The sequence below is a fragment of the Jaculus jaculus genome, chromosome 6, assembly GCF_020740685.1.
Source record: "Jaculus jaculus isolate mJacJac1 chromosome 6, mJacJac1.mat.Y.cur, whole genome shotgun sequence".
NCBI classification, from domain to species: Eukaryota; Metazoa; Chordata; class Mammalia; order Rodentia; family Dipodidae; genus Jaculus; species Jaculus jaculus.
Window position 1 is genome coordinate 64,022,436 of NC_059107.1, and position 20,883 is coordinate 64,043,318.

Consider the following 20,883-nt stretch of genomic DNA (forward strand, 5'->3'; position numbering starts at 1 on the left):
AATGGGGTGCACCACCATGCCCAGCTCCCTTCTGGCTTTTAAGGTTTCTCTGGAGTAATCTGCTGTTATACCAACGGGCTTGCCTTTATAGATGACTTGATGCTTCTCTCTTACTGCTTTTAACATATTTTCTTTAGTCTGTGTTTTTAGTAGTTTAGTTATAATATGGCAAACAGATGTTCTTTTCTGGTCTTGTCAGTTTGATATTCTAAATGCCTCCTGTATCTGCATTGACATCTCTTTCCCTATTTTGGCGAAATATTCTTCTATGATTTTTTTTTTGAAAATACTATTCCTTTAGACTGAAATTCTTCTCCTTCTACCATAACCAGCATTCTTTTTGTTTTGTTTTTGTTTGTTTGAGGTAGGGGTCTCTTCACTATGTACTCTCAGGGTGGCCTCAAATTCATGGCGATCCTCCTGTCTCTGCCTCCCGAGTGCTAGGATTAAAGGCATGCACCACCACATCCAGCCTCCCCCCATAGTTCTTAAGTTTGATTTCTTCATAGTGTCCCCTATGTCTTGAAATTTTCACTTATACCTTCCTATTAATTTGTCTTTCTCTTTGTTGGAATGTTCTAGATCTGCCACCTTGTCTTCTAATTCAGATATTCTGTCCTCTCCTTGACCCATTCTACAGGAGAGTTTATACAGTTTTTCTTGTCTCTGCATGCCAGGGACTTCAGCTGCTCCAAACGAACTCTAGACACATGCACCACTTTGTGCATCTGGCTTATGTGGGTCCTGGGAAATCAAACCTGGGTTCTTTGGCTTTGCAGGCAAGCACCTTAATCACTAAGCCATCTCTCTAGCGCTTTTTGTTTTCCCCCTTGAAGTAGTGTCTCGATCTAGTCCTGGCTGACCTGGCATTAACTATGTAGTCTCAGGGTGGCCTTGAACTCATGACAATCCACCTACCTCTGTTTCCGGAGTGCTGGGATTAAAGGTGTGCACCACCAAACCCAGCGAGGTTTTATTTTACCTGTGTGGGTGGTGAATCACTTCTGCATACTTCTGTTTTTCCAGGCCAGCCTGGACTGGGTGAATAGCTCTTCCCAGTGGGTCATGGGACCCCACAGCTGGAGCCAATTCTGGCTGGTTGTATGGTTGCTAGCTCTGTCTCTCCCTCCTCTCTGCTGGGGTTAAAACTTTCTTACACATATTCCCACACACCTCAGGCTGCTTTTACATAGCTACAACTTCACAATCTTAACCAGAAGCTTCTTATAGGGGCAATGAGGATGACTCAACTAAGGCAGAAGTTTGCAAACCAGTACTTTATTTATCTTTTTATATTTTATTTATTCATTTATTTACTTGTGAGATAGTCAGAGAAAGTGGGGGGCGGGAGAGAATGGGAGCATGCTAGGTCTTATAGCCATTGCAAATGAACTTCAGGTGCATGCTCCACTTTGTGCATCTGGCTTTATGTGTGTGCAGGGGAATTGAACTCTGGTCCTTAGGCTTTGCAAGCAAGTACCTGAACTGCTGAGCCATCTCTCCAGTCCCATGTACATTACTTTTAAGGTTTAGAGATTTCATTCAATTATTATTAGAAATTGTTTTCTTTTTATTAGGGTATATTATTAGACTATTATTAGATAGATGGAATACAAAGTTCATGCCCAAGAAGCAAGAGCAGGGTTAAGCACAGGCTACAGAGAGTTCCTATTCATTAGAAGGCAGGAGGAGGTTCAGCCCACCTAGAGCCCCATATGTTTTATTTTAAATGGGGACTGAAATAACTAGCCCAGAAACCAAGTTTTGGGGGCTGAGATAACCAACTATAATGCCAGATTTAGGTTTAATTCTTCCAGGAATCTTAATTCTAGGAAAGGGGAACTACTGCCTAGGGAAAGACAGGTTGCTTATGGAAAAATAGATCTATGGGCTGGAGAGATGGCTTAGCAATTAAGCGCTTGCCTGTGAAGCCTAAGGACCCTGGTTCAATGCTCGATTCCCCAGGACCCACATTAGCCAGACGCACAAGGGGCGCACGCATCTGGAGTTCATTCACAGTGGCTGGAAACCCTGGCATGCCCATTCCCTCTCTCTCTCTGCCTCTTTCTGTCTGTTGCTCTCAGAAATAAAGATAATTAAAAAAAAAAAAGAAAAAGAAAAATAGATCTATGCAACTCCTTTCGGCAACAAGAGATAAGGAGAAGCCAGATTCCTCTCTGACCTCTAGCAAAGTGGAGGCTGCAAGGGTAGGCTCAAGAACAGTCCTTGCCTTAACTTTTGAAGCCCATTCAACCTAAACTGATTCAATCCCCCTCTGAAGAAGCAACTCTGTCACATTCCTTGGATGAACTTCCAAGCCAGGCACAGTTTATGGGAGAAAGGGATTTATTGAAGCTTACAGATCCAGAAGCTGGCCCCTCTACCAAATTCATGCAGAGAGAAAAATCACCACCAGCACCATAAGCAAGCATGCTCCAGAACCCCAGCAGAGCTCAAGCTCTTGCATACTTTGGGTTGGAATTTAAATCCACCCCCACTAATGCCTTAGGGCTGTATCTCAGGATCCACTCCAGTGAAACTTCTTCCAGCCAGGTGGCTGGAATCCCAAGTCACAGCTTTAATAAAACTCATGGGGCTGGAGAGATGGCTTACTCCTTAAGGGTAACTCCCTGGCAGACCAGACTGGCAAGGAAGCAGTAAGCCATCCTAGCTCAACTGCTTGTCTGGAGCCCATTTCTAAAATCATCATAGCCCCAGAATTGTCTCCCTCACCAATATACACAAAAGAAGAAAATCAATGGGTATTAAAGGAGAGGATAGTTTGAAAAGATGTCCCCAATAGATTCAGGAATGTGGTGGTTGTTCAGGTGTCCACCATAAACTTCTGTTCTCAATGCTTAGATTCCCAGCTAATGGCAACTTGAGAACTGAATCCTTCTGGAAGCAGTAGTGTATTGTTGGGGAGAGTGGGGTAGGCTTATGAGTGTCATAGCCAGCTTCCTCTTGCCAGGGTTTGGCACACTCTCCTGCTGCTGTTGTTGGCCAGGAGGTGATGTGTCCCATCTGCTCATGCCACCATTTTCCCTTGCCATCATGGAGCTTCCCCTCAAGTCTATAAGCCAAAATAAACTCCCCCCCCCCCCACAAGCTGTTCTCGGTCAGGTGTTTTCTGCCAGCAAAGCAAACCTGACTGGAATAGTAAAGCTGGTACTGAGAAGCGGGATGACTGCTGCTAGAAACCTGACTGCATGGCTTTTGGCCTTTTGGAGCTGATTTTCAAGAGAAATGCTGAAGGATTTAAAACACTGTCCTAAGAGATGCCTTGCAGCGCTGTGTAAAAGTTTGATGGACTATTCTGGTCACAGTTGAAAGACCTGAATGCAGTAAGAACTATAGATGGATGGGTTTTGTATATAAGGGTGAGAAAGAGCTTTATGTAGACTGGGCTAGAAGCAGTTTGTGTGAGAGGCTTGATGTTATGCCTGTGTCCTGAGAACTTGTACAGGGCTGCATTACATAGAAATGGACTTGTGTAAGCAAAGGTATATGGCACAGAAAAAAATGAAATCATTGGGCCAAAATTACAGCAATCTTGAGAGAATACAATCATTGAGATTGGGCCAGCTGATCTGCACTGGGACAACAGGAAGAATGCACTGATTGGAAGGGGCCTGAATGCTGAAAGAGTGTCCTATTCTTCAAAGGCAGCTTACTCCCCCTGGATTAACAAGTAGGCAGCCCACCTGGTATTATGGATACTTTAAAGCTTGTGGATAATGTATTTTGATTTTATTCCCAACTACTCTCTTATCCCGCTCACTAATATCTTTTTTCCCCTTTAATGTCCATCTTACTTTCATGCTTTTTTTTTTTGTTGACCCATTGAGTTACACTATGATTGCTTGCATGATCATGAGTGGAAAGTTATTTACTTTTAGAATGACAACTTCTAGGCTGGAGAGATGGCTTAGCAGTTAAGGTGTTTGCCTGTGAAGACAAAGGACCCATGTTCGACTCCCCAGATCCCACATATGCCAGACACAAGGTGGCATGTGTACATATGTGAACAAGGTGATGCACACAGCTGGAGGCCCTGGCATGCCAATCCTCTCTCTCATAAAAAAATGTAGAGAATGACAACTTCAGTGTCTGCATTACTGATGAACATGATTCCCCTCTTTCAGCAACTATTAGCTGCCATTAGCTACTCAGGAAAGTGTGGGGTCTTATGAACCCTTCCCCTATCTGTGGGAGCATTAAGTATTGTCCATTCAAGTAAGAAACTTCTGAAAGCAAGGCTAAAAGTACTAATTTTTAGGAGTATTTTTAATGATACTGGTTATGTTAAAATAAACTTTACCTCTAAGAAATACAGAATGGTAACATTTATGGGTAGAATAATGTCAGATGTCCCCCATCAATTCATTGTTCTGAATGCTTGATCCCCAGCTGGTGACAATTTGGGAGGTGGAGCCTTACTGGAGATGTGCTGTTGGGGGCAGGTTTATGGGTCTTGTAGCCAGCTCTCCCTTACCAGAGTTCAGCTCTCTCTCCTGTTGCTGTTTCCACCTAGTGTAGCAGAGGTGATGTCTAGCCTCTGCCATCCCATCAGCAGCTCTTGTTCGGGTGCCTTATCCCAGCAAACAAGAACATAGCTACAACAAATAACACAGTAAGATTTAATTTTAAATAAAGTGAGAGCTGGTAGTAGTAGTGATATAAATGTGTGTGTATGTGAATGATAGGCCTTGAGATATCTGAGACAAAGTTCATTAAGGTAAATTATCCTATTCTGTGCTATAAATGCTTGATAGATTCTGTAATCAGTTAAAATAAAAATTTTATGTTTTTGAAACTTGACTGTACCATTAACTTTTCCCTTTTCTATGAGACAGAGTAGTCCAAGGTGGCCTTGATGACCTTGACCTCTTGATACTTACCGCCAACCCTAGAATGTTGAGATTACTTACAGGCAGGCACTATCATGCTCAGGTTAGGCAGTGGCATCAAAACCAGGACCTTCTGCATGTTAAGCAAGAATTTTACCAACTGAGTTACACCCCCAGCTATCCCCACCATTAATTATTCAAAATACCAATTACAAAGGAGCAGTTTTGAATAGGAATGTTCCCATAGTATTATAACAGAAAGGGTAATAAAATCTTAAACTTGTATAAAGGTCAAGGTGAATGCCATCTATTTCTGCTATGGCATCTAGAAGATGAAATGATATTAACATTCTGTGCATGACTATGTGTGCAGATGTATACATGTGGAGAGGCCAGGACCACCTCAGAAACTATTGTTTTTTGGGTGAGTATGTGTGTGGGTGCACACATGCCACAGTCCACATATGGAGGACCACTTTCAGGTGTTGGTCCTCACTTTGCACTTCATTTTCTAATTCTTCTCTTCCTTCCTTTCCCTTACCTCCCTACCCCTTCCTTTCTTTATTCTTTCATCCAGGCAAACCTGGAATTAAAAATGTAGTCTCAGGCTGGCCTTGAACTCACAGAGATCCTCCTACCTCTGCCTCCCAAGTGCTGGAATTAAAGGTGTGTGCCACCATGCCCAGCCTCATTTTCTAATTTTGCTGTTGGTGTTATTCACACTGTGCCCACTGCAAGCTTCTGGGAAATTCTGCTTCCGCCTTCCATCTTACCATCTGTGTGCTGGGATTACAGAAGCCTGCCATGGTCTCCAGGTTTTTGATGTGGATTCTGGAGAGCAAACTCAGGTGGCTCAGGCTTGAGTGGCAAGAGCTTTATATATTCAGTAGAATCCTCAGCCCCCATCTCATTAACCTGAAAGTAGGCTAGACTGGTTGGCCAATGAGCCCTGGTGATCCTCCTGTCACTGCCTCCCCAGTGCAGGGAATATGAGCATGCACCTTCAAACCTAACAGATTGAATCCAGGTCTTCATACTTGTAAAGCAAGCAATTGACCAATTAAGCTATCTCCCGAGCCCCTACACAGAAATTTATAAGCACAATGGGAGGGAATTATGATAAAAATTTATTATGTACATGTATAAACACTGTCAATAATTTTTTTTTAAAGGGCTGAGGAGTTAAGTCAGTGGCTAAAGGCACTTACTTGCAAAGCTTTCTGGCTTGGATTTAATTCCCCAGTACCCATGTAAAGCCAGATGTAAAGTGGTACATGTGTCTGTAGTTCATTTTAAGTGGCAAGAGACCCTGGTGCACTCATATATACATACACACGCATGAAAAATAAAGTCATTTTTAAAAGGTGCAATTAGGGCTGGAGAGATGGCTTAGCGGTTAAGCACTTGCCTGTGAAGCCTAACAACATTGGTTTGAGGCTCAACTCCCCAGGACCCACATTAGCCAGATGCACAAGGGGGCGCACACATCTGGAATTCATTTGCAGTGGCTGGAGGCCCTGGTGTGCCCATTCTCTCTATCTGCCTCTTTCTCTGTCTGTCGCTCTCAAATAAATAATTGTTTTTAAAGTTGCAATTATATTCTTCAACCAACAGTAAGTATAAAATGTTAGGAATAAGTGTTCTACACCTATCATAAGATTAAAGGAAGAGGTACTTCAAAGTTTTCCAAAAAGATCAAGAACAGTTAGAACACTATATGTAAAGAATGCATGTTTAAGGTTGGAGAGATGGCTTAGCAGTTAAGGCATTTGCCTGCAAAGCCAAAGGACCTCGGTTCGATTCCCAGGACCTATGTAAGCTAGATGCACAAGGTGGCACATGTGTCTAGAGTTTAGTTTGCAGTGGCTGGAGGCCCTGGTACACCCATTCTCTCTTTCTCTTTCGCTCTCTAAAATAAATAAATAAATATTTATTTATTTTTGGAGGCAGAGTGTCACTCTGGCCCCAGCTGACCTGAAATTTACTTTATAATCTACATTGGCCTTGAACTCATAGTGATCCTGCTACTTCAGCCTCCCAAATGTTAGGATTATAGTCATGAGCCATTTTTTTAAAGCCTTATAAAAGTCTTCTGTAATTAAGAGTCCCATAATAAAAATTCCCAAGATCAAGTGAAAAAGCACCAAAGATAAAAACTATGATGCAAAGTTGTCATTGTCAGTCAACAGGATAAAATAATACCCAAGTAACAATGCTTTAGCAAGAGAAAATAGCCTTTTCTCAGATTATTTAAAGGACATAATTTATAGTGAATAGTAAGATTAAACTCCAAGGTTAACCCAGATAAGATTAAAGCATCTTAGAATTCTCTGGATGCAATGGTTGGCCTAGGAGAAAATAAGATTCTTATTCACTCTGACTCTGGGACATCAGTACATAGCTTATTATTCCAGGTGTCTTATAACTAAGATGGTTTAATCCCAACACTATGGATACTCCCAAGTCAACCCTCCACCTTCAACTTCCTAGTCTGTGGCATGTATAGTACAGTACTGTTGGGGCTGTGACTAACTTTAAACTGAATGTGCAGCAACAAAGCACTGATATGATCTTCAGTTTTTGTTTCTATGTGGCATCTTTTGTGCAGTGATGGGAATAAGAAATCTAAAACAGTTGTTTGTTTTTATGGTTGTTGTTTCCCTCCAGTCTTCCTTTCTAGTATTAACTATCACATTCTAATCTTGAAAGAGCTGAGAAAACAGACATTATAATAATTAAGTCACCAGACCTCTGAAGTACAGACAAATCTGAAAACTCAGGAGCACAGACCCATGTCCAGACCTATCAAAACGACAGTGAGACATTCACAACTTCTTACATATTAAATGATAAGTAACAGGGTTTAAAAAGCATCTCTAATAGCTCATGGCAAGTAAAAGCTGCTCTGCAGATTCAACATAATATTGCAGGACTTAGTAGATGCTGCTGTAAATAGGTTCTGGCAAAACTAAAAAGTTTTGTTTACAGAAACAGAACAAGTATCTTCCCAATACATTTAGTAATATTTCTTCCAAACTTACCTGGGATAAACTTGATGTAACCTAATTTTATGCAGAAAAATTGAGCATTTAAGAATCTCTAACATATACATGGATGGCTAAAACACAGTGAAACATACCATGCTAAGATTTCTAGTAATATATGAAAAATTCAAATATCCTAATTTACAAGGGTTTTAGAAGAACCTTGTCTGTAACCAGAGGCAAGCAAGTTTTTCACAAATCAATCACAAACACAGCACAGCATTTTAAATATACAGTAGGAACATTTATTTTAACACTTCTACAAGGTATTTCTCCCATGCCTGATGATTTGATATAAAAATCAAACCCATCATACTTTTCCCCATCAGTTTCTCTACATCAAGGGTAATAAGAAATTTGTACAACATATTTGCTTTTTGAAACAAAAATTACAAATTAAGTGGTAACAAAAATACACAACTCAACTGGACCCTAAGCAAATTTCTAATAAATTCCTTCCTTCTTTCCTCAATCACCTAGAGCTTCTTTCTTCAGTCTCATTCTGCTCCTTTTCCTTTCTCTGCTTGGCCATGAACCTCTGTTAAAAGCAATTTTTAACATGAAACACTTATTAGATGTTGCTTTGTATATAAGCCTACATGTATTTTATTACATTTACAATTTAAGACAGTGCCTTAATTAACCTGCCTTCCTTTGTTAATCAGTCTTCTGATATTTTATGACATTCCAATCATTAAGCTTGATACTTAAGGATTCAGTGATCAAAAAGATACATACAGCAATTTATAGCTCAGTGGTTATAATGAAGAGAAACCATACACAAGATGCTTTGGGGTGGTAGTAAGCACACTAAAGGTGTAAGAAAAATGTGGTCTGGGGTGTACTTCAGTGATAGAGCATTTGCCTAGTATGTACCTGGCTCTGGGCTCTATCCTTAGCACCATAAAATATAAATCAGAATTCCAATAGAGGGACTGATTAGGTTGATTTTTCAATACAAGTAAATAGTCCATAGTAGCATTTTTTTCAAAACAAAATGTGTTCATTTGGAGAGAAAGGGGGGGGGGGAGGGGGAGGAAGGGAGGGAGGGAGAAAAAATGAGAATGGGGGCTAGAGAGATGGCTTAGTGGTTAAAGCCAAAGTACCCAGGTTTGTTTCCCCAGTATCCTCATAAAACCAGATGCCAAGAGTGGCCCATGCATCTGGAGTTTGTTTGAGGTACTTAGAAACTCTGGGGTGCACATTTCTCCCTCCCCTCTCCTCTCCTCTCTGTCTTGTAATTAAAAATAAAAGAATGAGAATGGAAGTGCCACAGCCTCTTGCCAGTGCAAACTAGATCCATGAGCCACTTTATGCATCTGACTTCATGTGCTAACTGAATCAAATTCATCCCTACTTTAGCATTCTTTTCCTCAGCACCCACGTAAAAGCAGGAAAATTGATGCATCCCAGTGTGCCTGTGTCAATTGGAGGTAGACAAGAAGCACCAGATTCCTTCTGGCCCTGTATGCCACAGACCACTGTAAATGAACTCCAGAGGCAGGTACCACTTTTCTGAGCATCTGGCTTTATGTGGGTATTGGGGGAACTGAACCCAGGCCTTCATGTTTTGCATCTTTCCACCCTTAAAATTTTAATATGCCTTTATTCCCAGCACTTAGGAGGCAGAGGTAGGAGGATCACTGTAAGTTCAAGGCCACCCTGAGACTAACTACATTAGTGAGTTACAGTTCTGCCTGGGCTAGAGTGAGATGCTATCCCAAAAAAGAAAAAAAAATTCACTATATTAGCATGTACATGACTTTATAAGAAACTGCATATCGTAATGTCCTGTTGTGAATGTTTTATGTGTCCGCTGGTCTACAAAATCCTCTCTCTAGCAAATGCTATTGTTCCAGTAAAAGGAACAAGGGCTAGAAATAACAACTTAAAAAAAAAAAAAAAAAACAGTGGAAGAGAAAAATAGGCTCTTAGACTCGAGAAGAATAAAGTGGCATAAAAATACAAAAGTTTCCACAAAGGGAAAAGAAATACATACTTTGGGTAGAATACTTGAAAACAAAAGACAGTAATAACATTTGAAGATTTTTCACTTGAGAAATTTTGAAAAGTTACCTCGGTGTTTTGCTTATGAAGTGTACTCTTGCAGTGATTTATCATTGCTTTTTCACCTGAATAGAAGAGAGAGCAAATTGGACAGAAAAATCCAGCCTTCGGTACAAGAAAGTCTAAATCTAAAAGACAGGAAGAAAATAAAAAAAAATTATCAAGTTATGATAATCAGTAAATATATGAAGCATACCATATGTACTTCCATACAAGCATAATATACACTACTATATACTTAGGGATCACAAGAGCAATAATTTTAATCACAAAACCTACAGCCTTATTTCTTTATCAAATCCTGTAATACTCCAGAGCCTCCAGGCTGTCCCTCCCTGAACTCCCCCTCCTCCTAAATGTGGGTATAGAAAATGAGATTTCATAGAGTTGCTTCTGTTCTCTACTCAGTAAGTAAACCTAGACTCCAGCCTGGGACCCTAGACTCAACACCTTCTATTATGGTAATTCCTAAGCCCTTCCTCATGAAGATAGAGGAGAAAATAGCCCCTTCTCTTGGAGCTAACAATTGAGAGATCAAAAGCTCACCTTAAAAAGATTGAGACACCATGCATGGCACCAGCATGATTTCACATCTCCATGTGAAACAGCCTTTGGACAACCCATGCAGCCGGAGCTTTACAACCTATTACACAGAGCCCTAACCTTTCCTATCTAATCTTGCCCCCAAAGACCTTAAGAACCCTCTTGTCCTCTTCCTAGACAACTCAGAGCCCCTTCCTGCTTTTTCTCTTAGTTCTCAGTCCTACTAGCATCCTGATTGGCATTAAATATATACCATGGGCCCCAAAAGAAACCGTTTCTATGGTTTTCTAAATTCCAAACTTCACACAGGCAATGCCAGAATGCCACTGCACAAGCTGAACAGGTATCTACAGTCTTCAGGTAATAAAGAACTGTTCAGTTCTCAAAAGAGCAATTCACTGGATAAGAATCTGACAGCATCTAAATAAATACCTCAGGAATACCTTAAAGCAGAAGAGGAAGGCAACAGCAAATTGTGTACGTGGAGTACTTGGCTGTTTAAACAAATAAAGTCTGTACAACTCAGCTTACTGGTCATGAGCAGTTTGCTAGTTAAGCTTTTCAGCATATTCTACCTAGCTAGAGTTTATGCACAGGCAAATATAACTTAATTCTCACCAGGGCAGAAACGAAAGCACACGAAAGGAAAAGGGAACTGTATCTTAGACTTCCAAAACACAAGTATAATAAAAATATCTTTGCCAGGTAAAAAACAGCCTAGTTAAGCTGCCTTCAATAAAAGCAATGAAGATTACTCAATTATTCACATAAACAACAAAACAAAAATTATGGTATTACGTGACTGTATGTCCCCCATTGCCTGTTCAGGGTAGCCTTGGCTATACTCCTACTACCTCTGCCTCCCAAGTGCTGGGAGATTAAAGTTGTGCACCACCACGCCCGGCTAGCCTCAGGGATTAAAAAAAAAAGTATTTTCTTTATTTATGAGAGAGAAAAAAAAATGGGTGCACTAGGGCCTCCAGCTGCTACAAATGAACTCCAGATACATGCACCCTTGTGCATCTGGCTTACGTGGGTACTGGGGAATGGAACCTGGGTCCTTTGGCTTTGCGGGCAAGTGTTTTAACCATTAAGCAAGCCATTTCTTCAGCCTCTCAGTGAGTTTGATTAAGGTTAAGCTTACTGAAGGGTCAATGCCTTCTCTGAAAATCAAAAGGCAACTAAAGAGTTAATGGCTATCCCCCAAGGCTCAAGGTAATAAAAGAAACAACAGAGGCATTCAGCCCCATAAGTACACCTTTCCTGACCGACTACTCCCCTTAGCCTAGATGGCCTTGAAGGACCAGAGACCATCTGAGTATCCTCCCTTAGACATTCTGGACTGAAGAAGCCTATTCTGAACAAGGACACAACAGCTATAAATTTTCTTATCAGCTGTACTTGGTACAGCCTGGCTTTTGCTTAGTTTTCCTTTTTAAAAAAAAAAATTTTTTTTTTGATTTATTTGTTGACAGAGAGAGAAAGAGGGGGATAGAGAGAGAAAAAGAGGGCATGCTAGTGCTTCCAGCCACTGCAAACTAACTCCAGATGCATGTGCCCCCTTGTGCATCTGGCTAACTTAGGTCCTGGGGAATCGAGCCTCGAACCGGGGTCCTTAGGCTTCACAGGCAAGCGCTTAACCACTAAGCCATCTCTCCAGCCCTCCTTAGTTCTCCTTATAAACTCATACCCTAGTCTGGTTCAGTGTGTCAGTCTTCATCCCGCAGGAAAACTGAGGCCCCTCGCTGTTTTCTCTCAATAAAACAGTCTTGTCCATAGAGATCAAGCCCAGTGTTCTCTTTTTTGCTTTTCTTACACTTTCATTATACTTACTAGTTAAGTCTCTAGTTGCCTGCTGAAAGAGGTATCACTGGGAGTGGATCTTTCAGTGCATATGCCTAAGGTGCATAAACAGCTGGTTTGAGCTCTGAATGTTCATGTTTGCTGGCTGTTGGTGGTGTCACTCTGCTATGGATCTATGGGAGTAAGACAGCATCTTTTGCCATGATGCTTCCCCTGGAATCTGTAAACCTGAAATAAGCCTTCCCTAAGCTGCTTCATCTGGTCAGCAGAAAGTAATTGCAACAGAAAAATTGGTACAAAGAGTGAATTTGTTGCTGTGATGATCTGATCATGTGGGTTTTGGTCTTTTGGAACTTTTTGGCATGGGGAATGTGGAAGGATTTGGTAGTTTAGACTAAAGAAGTCTTGTGGTAGTATAAGCAAAGCTTGATGGACTACAATGGTGATAGTTTGAAAATGCTAAAAACAGGGAGAATTGTGGTTGTAGCCTGAAGGCTTAGCTTATAAACTTCAAAGGGAAAAAGAATTTTGTTGGAACTGGGTTACTGGCAAAAAGCATTCTACCCATGCCCAGAGAGTATAATCAAAACTGAATTTAAAAGTAATGGAAGGACTGGAGAGATGGCTTAGCAGTTAAGCACTTCTGTGAAGCCGAATAACTCCAGTTGGTGGCTTAATTCCCCAGGACCCACATTAGCCAGAAGCACAAGGGGGCGCATGTGTCTGGAGTTTGTTTGCAATGGCTACAGGACCTCGCACACCCATTCTCTCTCTCTGTCGCTCTCAAATAAATAAAATTTTAAAAAGTAATAGAATCTGGGCATGGTGGCACACACCTTTAATCCCAGCACTCAGAGGCAGAGGTAGGAGGATCACTGTGAGTACAAGGCCACCCTGAGACTACACTGTGAATTCCAGGTTAACCTGAGCTAGGGTAAGACCCTACCTCACCAAACAAACAAACAAAAAAAAGTAACAGATGGGCGTGTTGGTAGTAGGTATGGAACAGAAGGATATGAAATACCTATGGTTCATCCCAGGAAAAATTCGTGCAAGTTTAAAAGTTTCAGGCTCAGTGACTGGTTTTAGGTTACTGAAGCTGCAAATGTTAAGCTGATTATCACCATCAAGGGTGGGTCAACTGCGAAATGATTCCTGAGGGTGAAATCCACCCTTCAAAGGCTCCAATGAGTAAGAATATAAACTCATTTGTGAGGAGGAGGCTTCAAAGAAGAGTTCTAAAGAACTAACCTGCCTTTGAAGGCCAAGAGGTTTATCCCCCCTTCTTGATTTACAAATTTGTCTGTACTAGTTACCTGGTATTGGTTTTGGAAGGATGAAAAATGTAGAGAAGTGGGTCATGAAGTGCACAAGCTTGCAGAAGCCACTGCTGATATATGGCATGTGAAGCAGGGTAGAAATCCCTGTATGGAGACCAAGTAAGGCCGCTGTATGGCGCCATGGAGATGAACTGTGGTTTGCAGTGTAGACCCAAAGATGTTTTGGATGTACCAGGATTATGAAATGGCTGTCATGAAGAGCTACTGCTTGGCACAGCTGGAGGGTAAAACTGGAAACCCAAAGACTTTCATCACTAGTTATGGATGTTGTACTTGAACTATAGATGTTTGCCTACTAGTTACTGATTTTGTATTGGTCTTGTCTCTCATTGTTATGCCTTTTATGCAATGGGAATATTTACTTTGTGCCATATGTGTTGGAAGCATGTAACTTGCATTTTGGGTTTATAGGGCTCACAGAGACTGTCCTGAATCTCATATAAGACTTAAGACTTCTGAACAATGTTAAAGTTGCTAAGATTAAGGGGGACCTTTGAAGCTGGTCTAAGTGCAATTTGCATTATGACAAGGTCATGAGTATATGGAGGTCAGGGGTGGAATGTGGTGGTTTGAATGTACGTACATGTATGTCATTCACAGCCTCAGGAATTTTTTTTTCCTCCCCCCACGCAGGGTCTCACTCTAGCCTAGGATGATCTGGAATTCACTCTGTATTTTTAGGTTGGCTTTGAAGTCATGGCAATCCTCCTACCTCTGCTGGGATTAAGGCATGCACACCATGCCCAGCATAGATATTTTTGATTAAGGTTAAACTTCTTAGTTAAATCTCCAGCAACCTGTGGGAGGAGGTGTCACTGAGGTGGATCTGTTAGTCCAGCCTCAGGGTGTATTTGAAGAGCAGTTTGAGTTCTGACTCTTAGTGTTTCCTAGAGGTTGATGGTGTCTCTCTGCTACAGACCTCTGGAAGTGATGCCATGATGATGCTTCCCCTGTAATCAATAAACTGAAATCAACCCTTTCCTCCCATAAGCTGTTTCTAGTCAGGTATCTGTCCCAGCAACACAGTGTAACTGCAACAGTGCTCAATTTTTATTTCATAGGATTAGAAAAAAAAAGTCATTTTCATTTTACCTTCAGAAACATCAGATGCCACAGACTTTCCTAAAGAGTCTTCAGTCTTCTGCTTTTCATCTGGTTCTGAATCCTTTAATTCAGATTCTTCATCAGCTAAAGCCACAAATTTTCCAAGGAAAAATTAAATTAAATTATTTTAATATACCTCAAGGAACTATCCCCTTGGTTAATGATTTGATTTAGGACATTGAATGCTCAAATTTCTTTAGACTTACAGAATTTAAGGGCACAAGGCTAGTCAAAGGAAAATTTTACTAATATTTCAGATTTAAAGGGTAATAATAATTCATTTCTTAAAATTAGCATAAAAACAATGGGTTTCATTATGACACATTTTCACACATTATATATCATTTTACCTTGCTCATATTGGCCTCCAGGTCTTCCTTCCCCTCAATAGTTCCCTTTCTGCTTTTGTGTTATGTATATTTAAAAACTAGATTCCACATGAGAATTTTGTCTTTTCACCATTATGTTCTTTTGTCCCTCTACTTTTTTTGTTTTTCAAGGTAGGCTCTTGCTCCAGCCCGGGCTGACCTGGAATTCACTGTAGTCTCAGGGTAGTGGCCTGTAACTAATGACAATCCTACTACCTCTGCCTCCTGAGTGCTGGGATTAAAGCTATGTGCCACCATGCCTGGTTTATCCCCCTACTTCTGTTAACCCCTTTGATTCCCCCATCTCCACAACCCCCATTCTGAGAAGTCAAGTAATAAGGTTACTCGAAGTTAATTTTACATGTAATTCAAGGTGCTGGGTTAAAAAGAACATAAAAGTTAAGAGGAAAAGGATACCAGCAGAGGGTAATTCTATACTGACTCTACACAGATATCTTAAGACAATCAAAAGTGTGTGGTGGCACATGCCTTTAACTTTAATCCCAGCACTCAGACTTGAGTTCAAGTTCAAGGCCACCCTCAGACTACAGAGTGAATTCCAGGTCAGCCTGAGCCACAATGAAACCCTACCTGGAACCCCCCCCCCCGCCAAAAAAACCCAAAAAACCAAAACAAAACAAAGAGTACAACGACAAATCTTAAAGCCTAGCAAAGGAAATTATAAGTAAAAAGTGCTTAATGTTAGCAGACTCTGTATAATGAAAAATGTAATTTCAAGCAAGTTTAGTTATCTTCAGTAGCTCAAAAAAATAGCCATTACAAAATACCTTTAAAATCCCTTTTACCTATTATTCACTTAGCTTTTATCTCATTGGAGATTTTAAAAAAGGATAAATCATCACTACTGTTACTTCTTCAACAAATGCAAATCGGTCATGTCTATGACTGTAGTTAGTAAGGAGCAGAGGTCAAACAAAGACTTATGACTTTAAGGTCTATGCTCTCTAGAAACTTAGGCTAATCTGAGGGGATGGCTAGAATTTGGAAATTATTACTTTTTCTTATTCCTTACATTTTAATGGACATTAAATCCTAAGCCTATAAAAAAAGCTAGACTATCCTTTTTTTGTTCATTTTTATTTATTTGAGAGTGACACAGAGAGAAAGAGAGCGAGAGAGAGAATAGGCGCGCCAGGGCTTCCAGCCACTTCAAACGAACTCCAGACGCGTGCGCCCCCTTGTACATCTGGCTAGCATGGGTCCTGGGGAATTGAGCCTTGAACCAGGGTCCTTAGGCTTTACAGGCAAACATTTAACCGCTAATCCATCTCTCCAGCCCTAGACTATCCTTTTTGAGTTACAATAACCTACTTTGCCTGTCTTCAGTTCCTTCCTCTTATTAGGTATAATAATAATATAATATATATTACATTATATAATTATGTAATAATTATATAATGATATAATAAATAAATAATAAACTGTTGTTAATATCTGTTCCTACTACTCCAAAGGCACAGTTGTTTCAACAATGGACTGCATTATAGTATATATTAAGGTTACATAGTAAGGGCCAGGCGTGATGGTACACACCTTTAATCCCAGCATTTGGGGGGCAGAGATAGGCAGGTGGATCACTGGGAGTTTGAGACCAGCCTGAGACTACATAGTGAATTCCAAGTCAGCCTGGGCTAGAGAGTGAAACCCTACCTCAACAATAAAACAATAAATAAATAAACAACAACAATAAAACAAACAAACAAATAAATAAATACAGTTATATTGCATGGAAAATTGATTCATTCTTAAACTCTTATAATCTTGGACAATAACCAATCATGTTAGGAACCATTAGTTAGATGTAATGATTAACTATAGCACAGTGTCAAGGATTTTTTTTTTTTTTTTTTTTTTGGTAATAGAAAGTAAGAGACAAGGAAGAAGGATTACTCACTTGATCATGGAAAGTTCCAAAAGGGCATGATCAACAATAACAAGATTTAGAAAACCCAAGGCCTTAAGAGGAAAAACACTTTTTTTTTTTTTTTTTTTTTTTTTTTGGTGGTGCTAGGGATCAAACCAAAAACCTTATGTATGCTAGGCAAACATACCACCACTGATCTCTGGCTCAGAAAAACACCTTAAAAATCATTTTTGACCAGAACCTTACCAACTTCAAAAGGTAATAAGAGGAATAAGCCAAAAAAAACCCACATCTACTTCAATGGAAAATGAACACCTAAGAATAGGTAGTTCCTTCTAAAAGCTCTGCTGTGGAGCTAGAACGATTCTAAGGGAATGGTGCTCATCCCTCTCCCTCTCTGTAATGACCAAGACTAGGTTACATTTTATGCATAAGTAGTCAAAGAAGGTAAAATTCAAATTGGTCAGCAGGGGATATTTATTTCCTCTGGTAAATAGAGACGAAATTAGTGAGGAATTGGCTAGGTGATGAAGGAAGACTATTTTACCTCATCGGGAAAATAAGGTCACTGGATGGCATAGAGATCAGATTCAAAGAACATCATGGAGTAAATCAGGGCCATTTTTTTTCTTAGACAAGACAGCAAGGAGGGTGCGACAAAGAAAGGTGTATCTTCAAGGTATTCTGGGAGTTGATGCTTTCCTCTACCTCTCTGAATCAGTAAACTCACTGAGATCAAAACTATGAAGTTTTTTGTTGCTGCAATTATTCTTCTTTAAGATTCAGAACCATCACTGCATCCCCAAGGCTATGTTGTGTCTGCACTTGCACAGAGTGAATAATAAATGTTCAGGAATCATATGAGGTAGTTCTCCAAGCATGAGAGGAGTGGCTAAGGACTTCCCTTCAACACTCACAGGTAGTCTGTGGTAGTTTGAATGGATGCCACACAGTATATTTAGGATTTCATTAAAGTTTGCAGTTTACATTTCCAGCTACCTGGCTGGAAGAGGTGTCATGGTGGGTGGATTCTAGGGTCCAGCCCTAAGATGTGGGAGTGAATTTGGAATTCCATTCTAAAAATATGCAAATTGTCTGAGCTTTGCCTGGAGGTCCTGAAGTGTGTATGTTTGCTTGTGGTGGCTTTTGGTTTTCCTCTCTACTTGGTTCTGTGAAAGGGGGCCCAGTTTCTTCTGTCATGAAACTTCCCCTGGATCTGTAAGCTTCATTAAATTTTCTTCCTCCCACAAAAAAAAAAAAAAAAAAAAAAACTATGAAGTTTTGGGCAAGAGAGATGGCTTAGCAGTTAAGCGCTTGCCTGTGATGTGTAAGGACCCCGGTTCGAGGCTCGATTCCCTAGGACCCTCGTTAGCCAGATGCATAAGGGGGCACATGGAGTTTGTTTGCAGTGGCTGGAAGCCCTGGCACGCCCATTCTTTCTCTCTCTCTCTCTCTCTCTCTCTCTCTCTCAAATAAATAAAAATGAACAAAAATTTTTTTAAAAAAAACTGAATTTTTTATCTATCCACTTTAGCACAGACAGTATCTAGTCTAATAACACAGTGGCAAGTACCATTTCGATGTAAATATTTTTCCTCACTGGACATCATTTGCTTCAACTTATACTAATTCTACTCAGATACTTTAATTTATTGGCAGGATGCTTGGAAGTAACCACAAATAATAATTAATAAATGATTGCACTTTTATGCTGCACAATGGTCAGAATAACCTTTTATGGATGATTTCCACATTTCTCATTCTGTATCCACAAGTCTATTATCTCTCTAAACTACAATGATAAAAATCGGATCCAGATCCTGCATCTTTTCTACTTTTATTAAATGGTCACTTCTGAGACCTTGATTTCATCCATCTAATTCTTTCCCTCCCAACAACCCATTTTACCTTCTTCACTCATGTGGAAGGCCTCTTCACCTTTTGCTGGTTCTGCTGCAACAGCTTTCTGTGAGAGTAATGCTTTCCCAATCCTAGCTCTCTTCATTGGCGGTTTATCTTTGAAAAGAAAGCCTAATTTATTGCTCCAGTAGCAGTATCTAAATTGCCTTAAGTTTAACATATTAATCTATCAAAGTAACAACTTTAATACTTGTTGCAAAAAATATTTGGAAAGAAAGCCTTTTATTTTCCTTTTGAAACAGTATCTTGCAATGAAATAGAGGCTGATCTTAAATTTTTATGTTCCTGCCTCAAGTCCAGAGTGATGGGATTACAGGTATTTGCTACCACACCTTCCAAAGAAACCTATTCCTAAGTAGAAATCTATTTTAAAATATTCATTTTAATTGAAATATTCTATGTGCCGTTGAAAGTGTTCTACAAATTAATCCTTTACAATCCCCCCCCCCCCCAAGTCACTATACACATTTCCCTAGCTTGTTCCTAAATCAGTGGGATTATTATTCTTAGCTTGGTTACATTTTTCAAGTATCCTTTTTTATAACTATGTATATGCTGTGTGTGTATGTTTATATGCATGTGGGTGCACATGTACGTGAATGTGTGTGCCGAGGACAAATGTTGTCTTCCTTAGTCATTCTCCACCTTTTTTTTTGGTTTTTAGAATGGGCATACCAGGGCTTCTAGCCACTGCAAACCAACTCTGGACGCATGTGCTACAAATGTTGTCTTCCTTAGTCATTCTCCACCTTACTTTTTTTGGTTCTTTTGTATTTTATTTGAGAGAGAAAGATAAAGAATGGGCATAACAGGGCCTCTAGCCACTCCAAACCAACTCTCCGGATGCACGTGCTACTTTGTGCATCCACCTTTACATGGGTACTGGGGAATTGAACTTGGTTCCTTTGGCTTTGTAGGCAAGCACCGTAACCACTAAGCCATCTTCCCAGCCCCCACCTTAAAACTTTAATTTTAATTTTTTTTTAGTTTTTTTTTTTTTTAGAAACTTACCAATTTTCTTGACCTTTTTTTAAAATTTATTATTTATTTATTTATTTATTTGAGAGTGACAGACACAGAGAGAAAGACAGATAGAGGGAGAGAGAGAGAATGGGCGCGCCAGGGCCTCCAGCCTCTGCAAACGAACTCCAGACGCGTGCGCCCCCTTGTGCATCTGGCTAACGTGGGACCTGGGGAACCGAGCCTCGAACCGGGGTCCTTAGGCTTCACAGGCAAGCGCTTAACCGCTAAGCCATCTCTCCAGCCCTTTTTTTAGTTTTTTGAGGTAGGTCTCACTCTAGTCCAGGCTGACCTGGAATTCACTAGTAGTTTCAGGGTGGGCTTGAACTCAAGATGACACTCCTACCTCTGACTCCCAAGTGCTAGGATTAAAGGTGTGCACCACAATGCCTGGCTTAAAAGTTTAGTTTTATTTTTATTTGATAGAGAAAGAGGGAAGGAGGAAGGGAGAGACAGAGAGAATGGGTGCACTAGGGGCTCTTGGCATTACAAACGAAATCCAGGCCCATGCACCACCTTGTGCATCTGCCTTATGTGGGACCTGGAGAATCGAACCTAGGTCCTTAGGTTTTACAGGCAAGTGCACTAACTGCTAAGCCCTCTCTCTAGCCCAACCTTAAATTTTTTGAGACAGGGTCTCTTACTGAACTTTGAGCTCACTGATTCAGCTAGATTAGGTAGCCACCAAGTCCTATTTTTACCTCTCCAGTGCTGGGAATACAAATGCATGCTGCCATGCCCATCTATCTCTTAAGTGGGAACTATGGATTCAAACTCAGCTCCTAGGTTTTTCTTAGGGAAATTATTTTTATCTCCTCAAGCCATGTAAGTGAGCTGCTCTATTATTCCATGCATCACAACATTACAATAGACATGGTGACTCATGCTTATAATCCCAGCATTTAGAAGGCTGAGGCAGGAAGATTGCTGCAGTTCAAA

At 40.4% G+C, this 20,883-nt stretch overlaps 1 protein-coding gene across 10 annotated transcripts in view; it reads right to left on the bottom strand.

The window, feature by feature from the left end:
* Positions 1-8,116: 8,116 nt before the first annotated feature.
* Positions 8,117-20,883, bottom strand: part of Znf638 (zinc finger protein 638) — a 95,064-nt gene continuing 82,297 nt past the window's right edge. For all 10 annotated transcript variants that reach the window (XM_004668305.3, XM_045151636.1, XM_045151643.1 and 7 more), the window contains 4 exons: positions 18,913-19,020; positions 14,740-14,835; positions 9,971-10,089; positions 8,117-8,432 (listed from right to left, as the gene is read on the bottom strand). In XM_004668305.3, the coding sequence (XP_004668362.2) occupies positions 8,367-8,432; positions 9,971-10,089; positions 14,740-14,835; positions 18,913-19,020 (389 nt within the window). In that variant the 3' untranslated portion in view covers positions 8,117-8,366. The remainder of the gene's footprint in view (positions 8,433-9,970; positions 10,090-14,739; positions 14,836-18,912; positions 19,021-20,883) is intronic.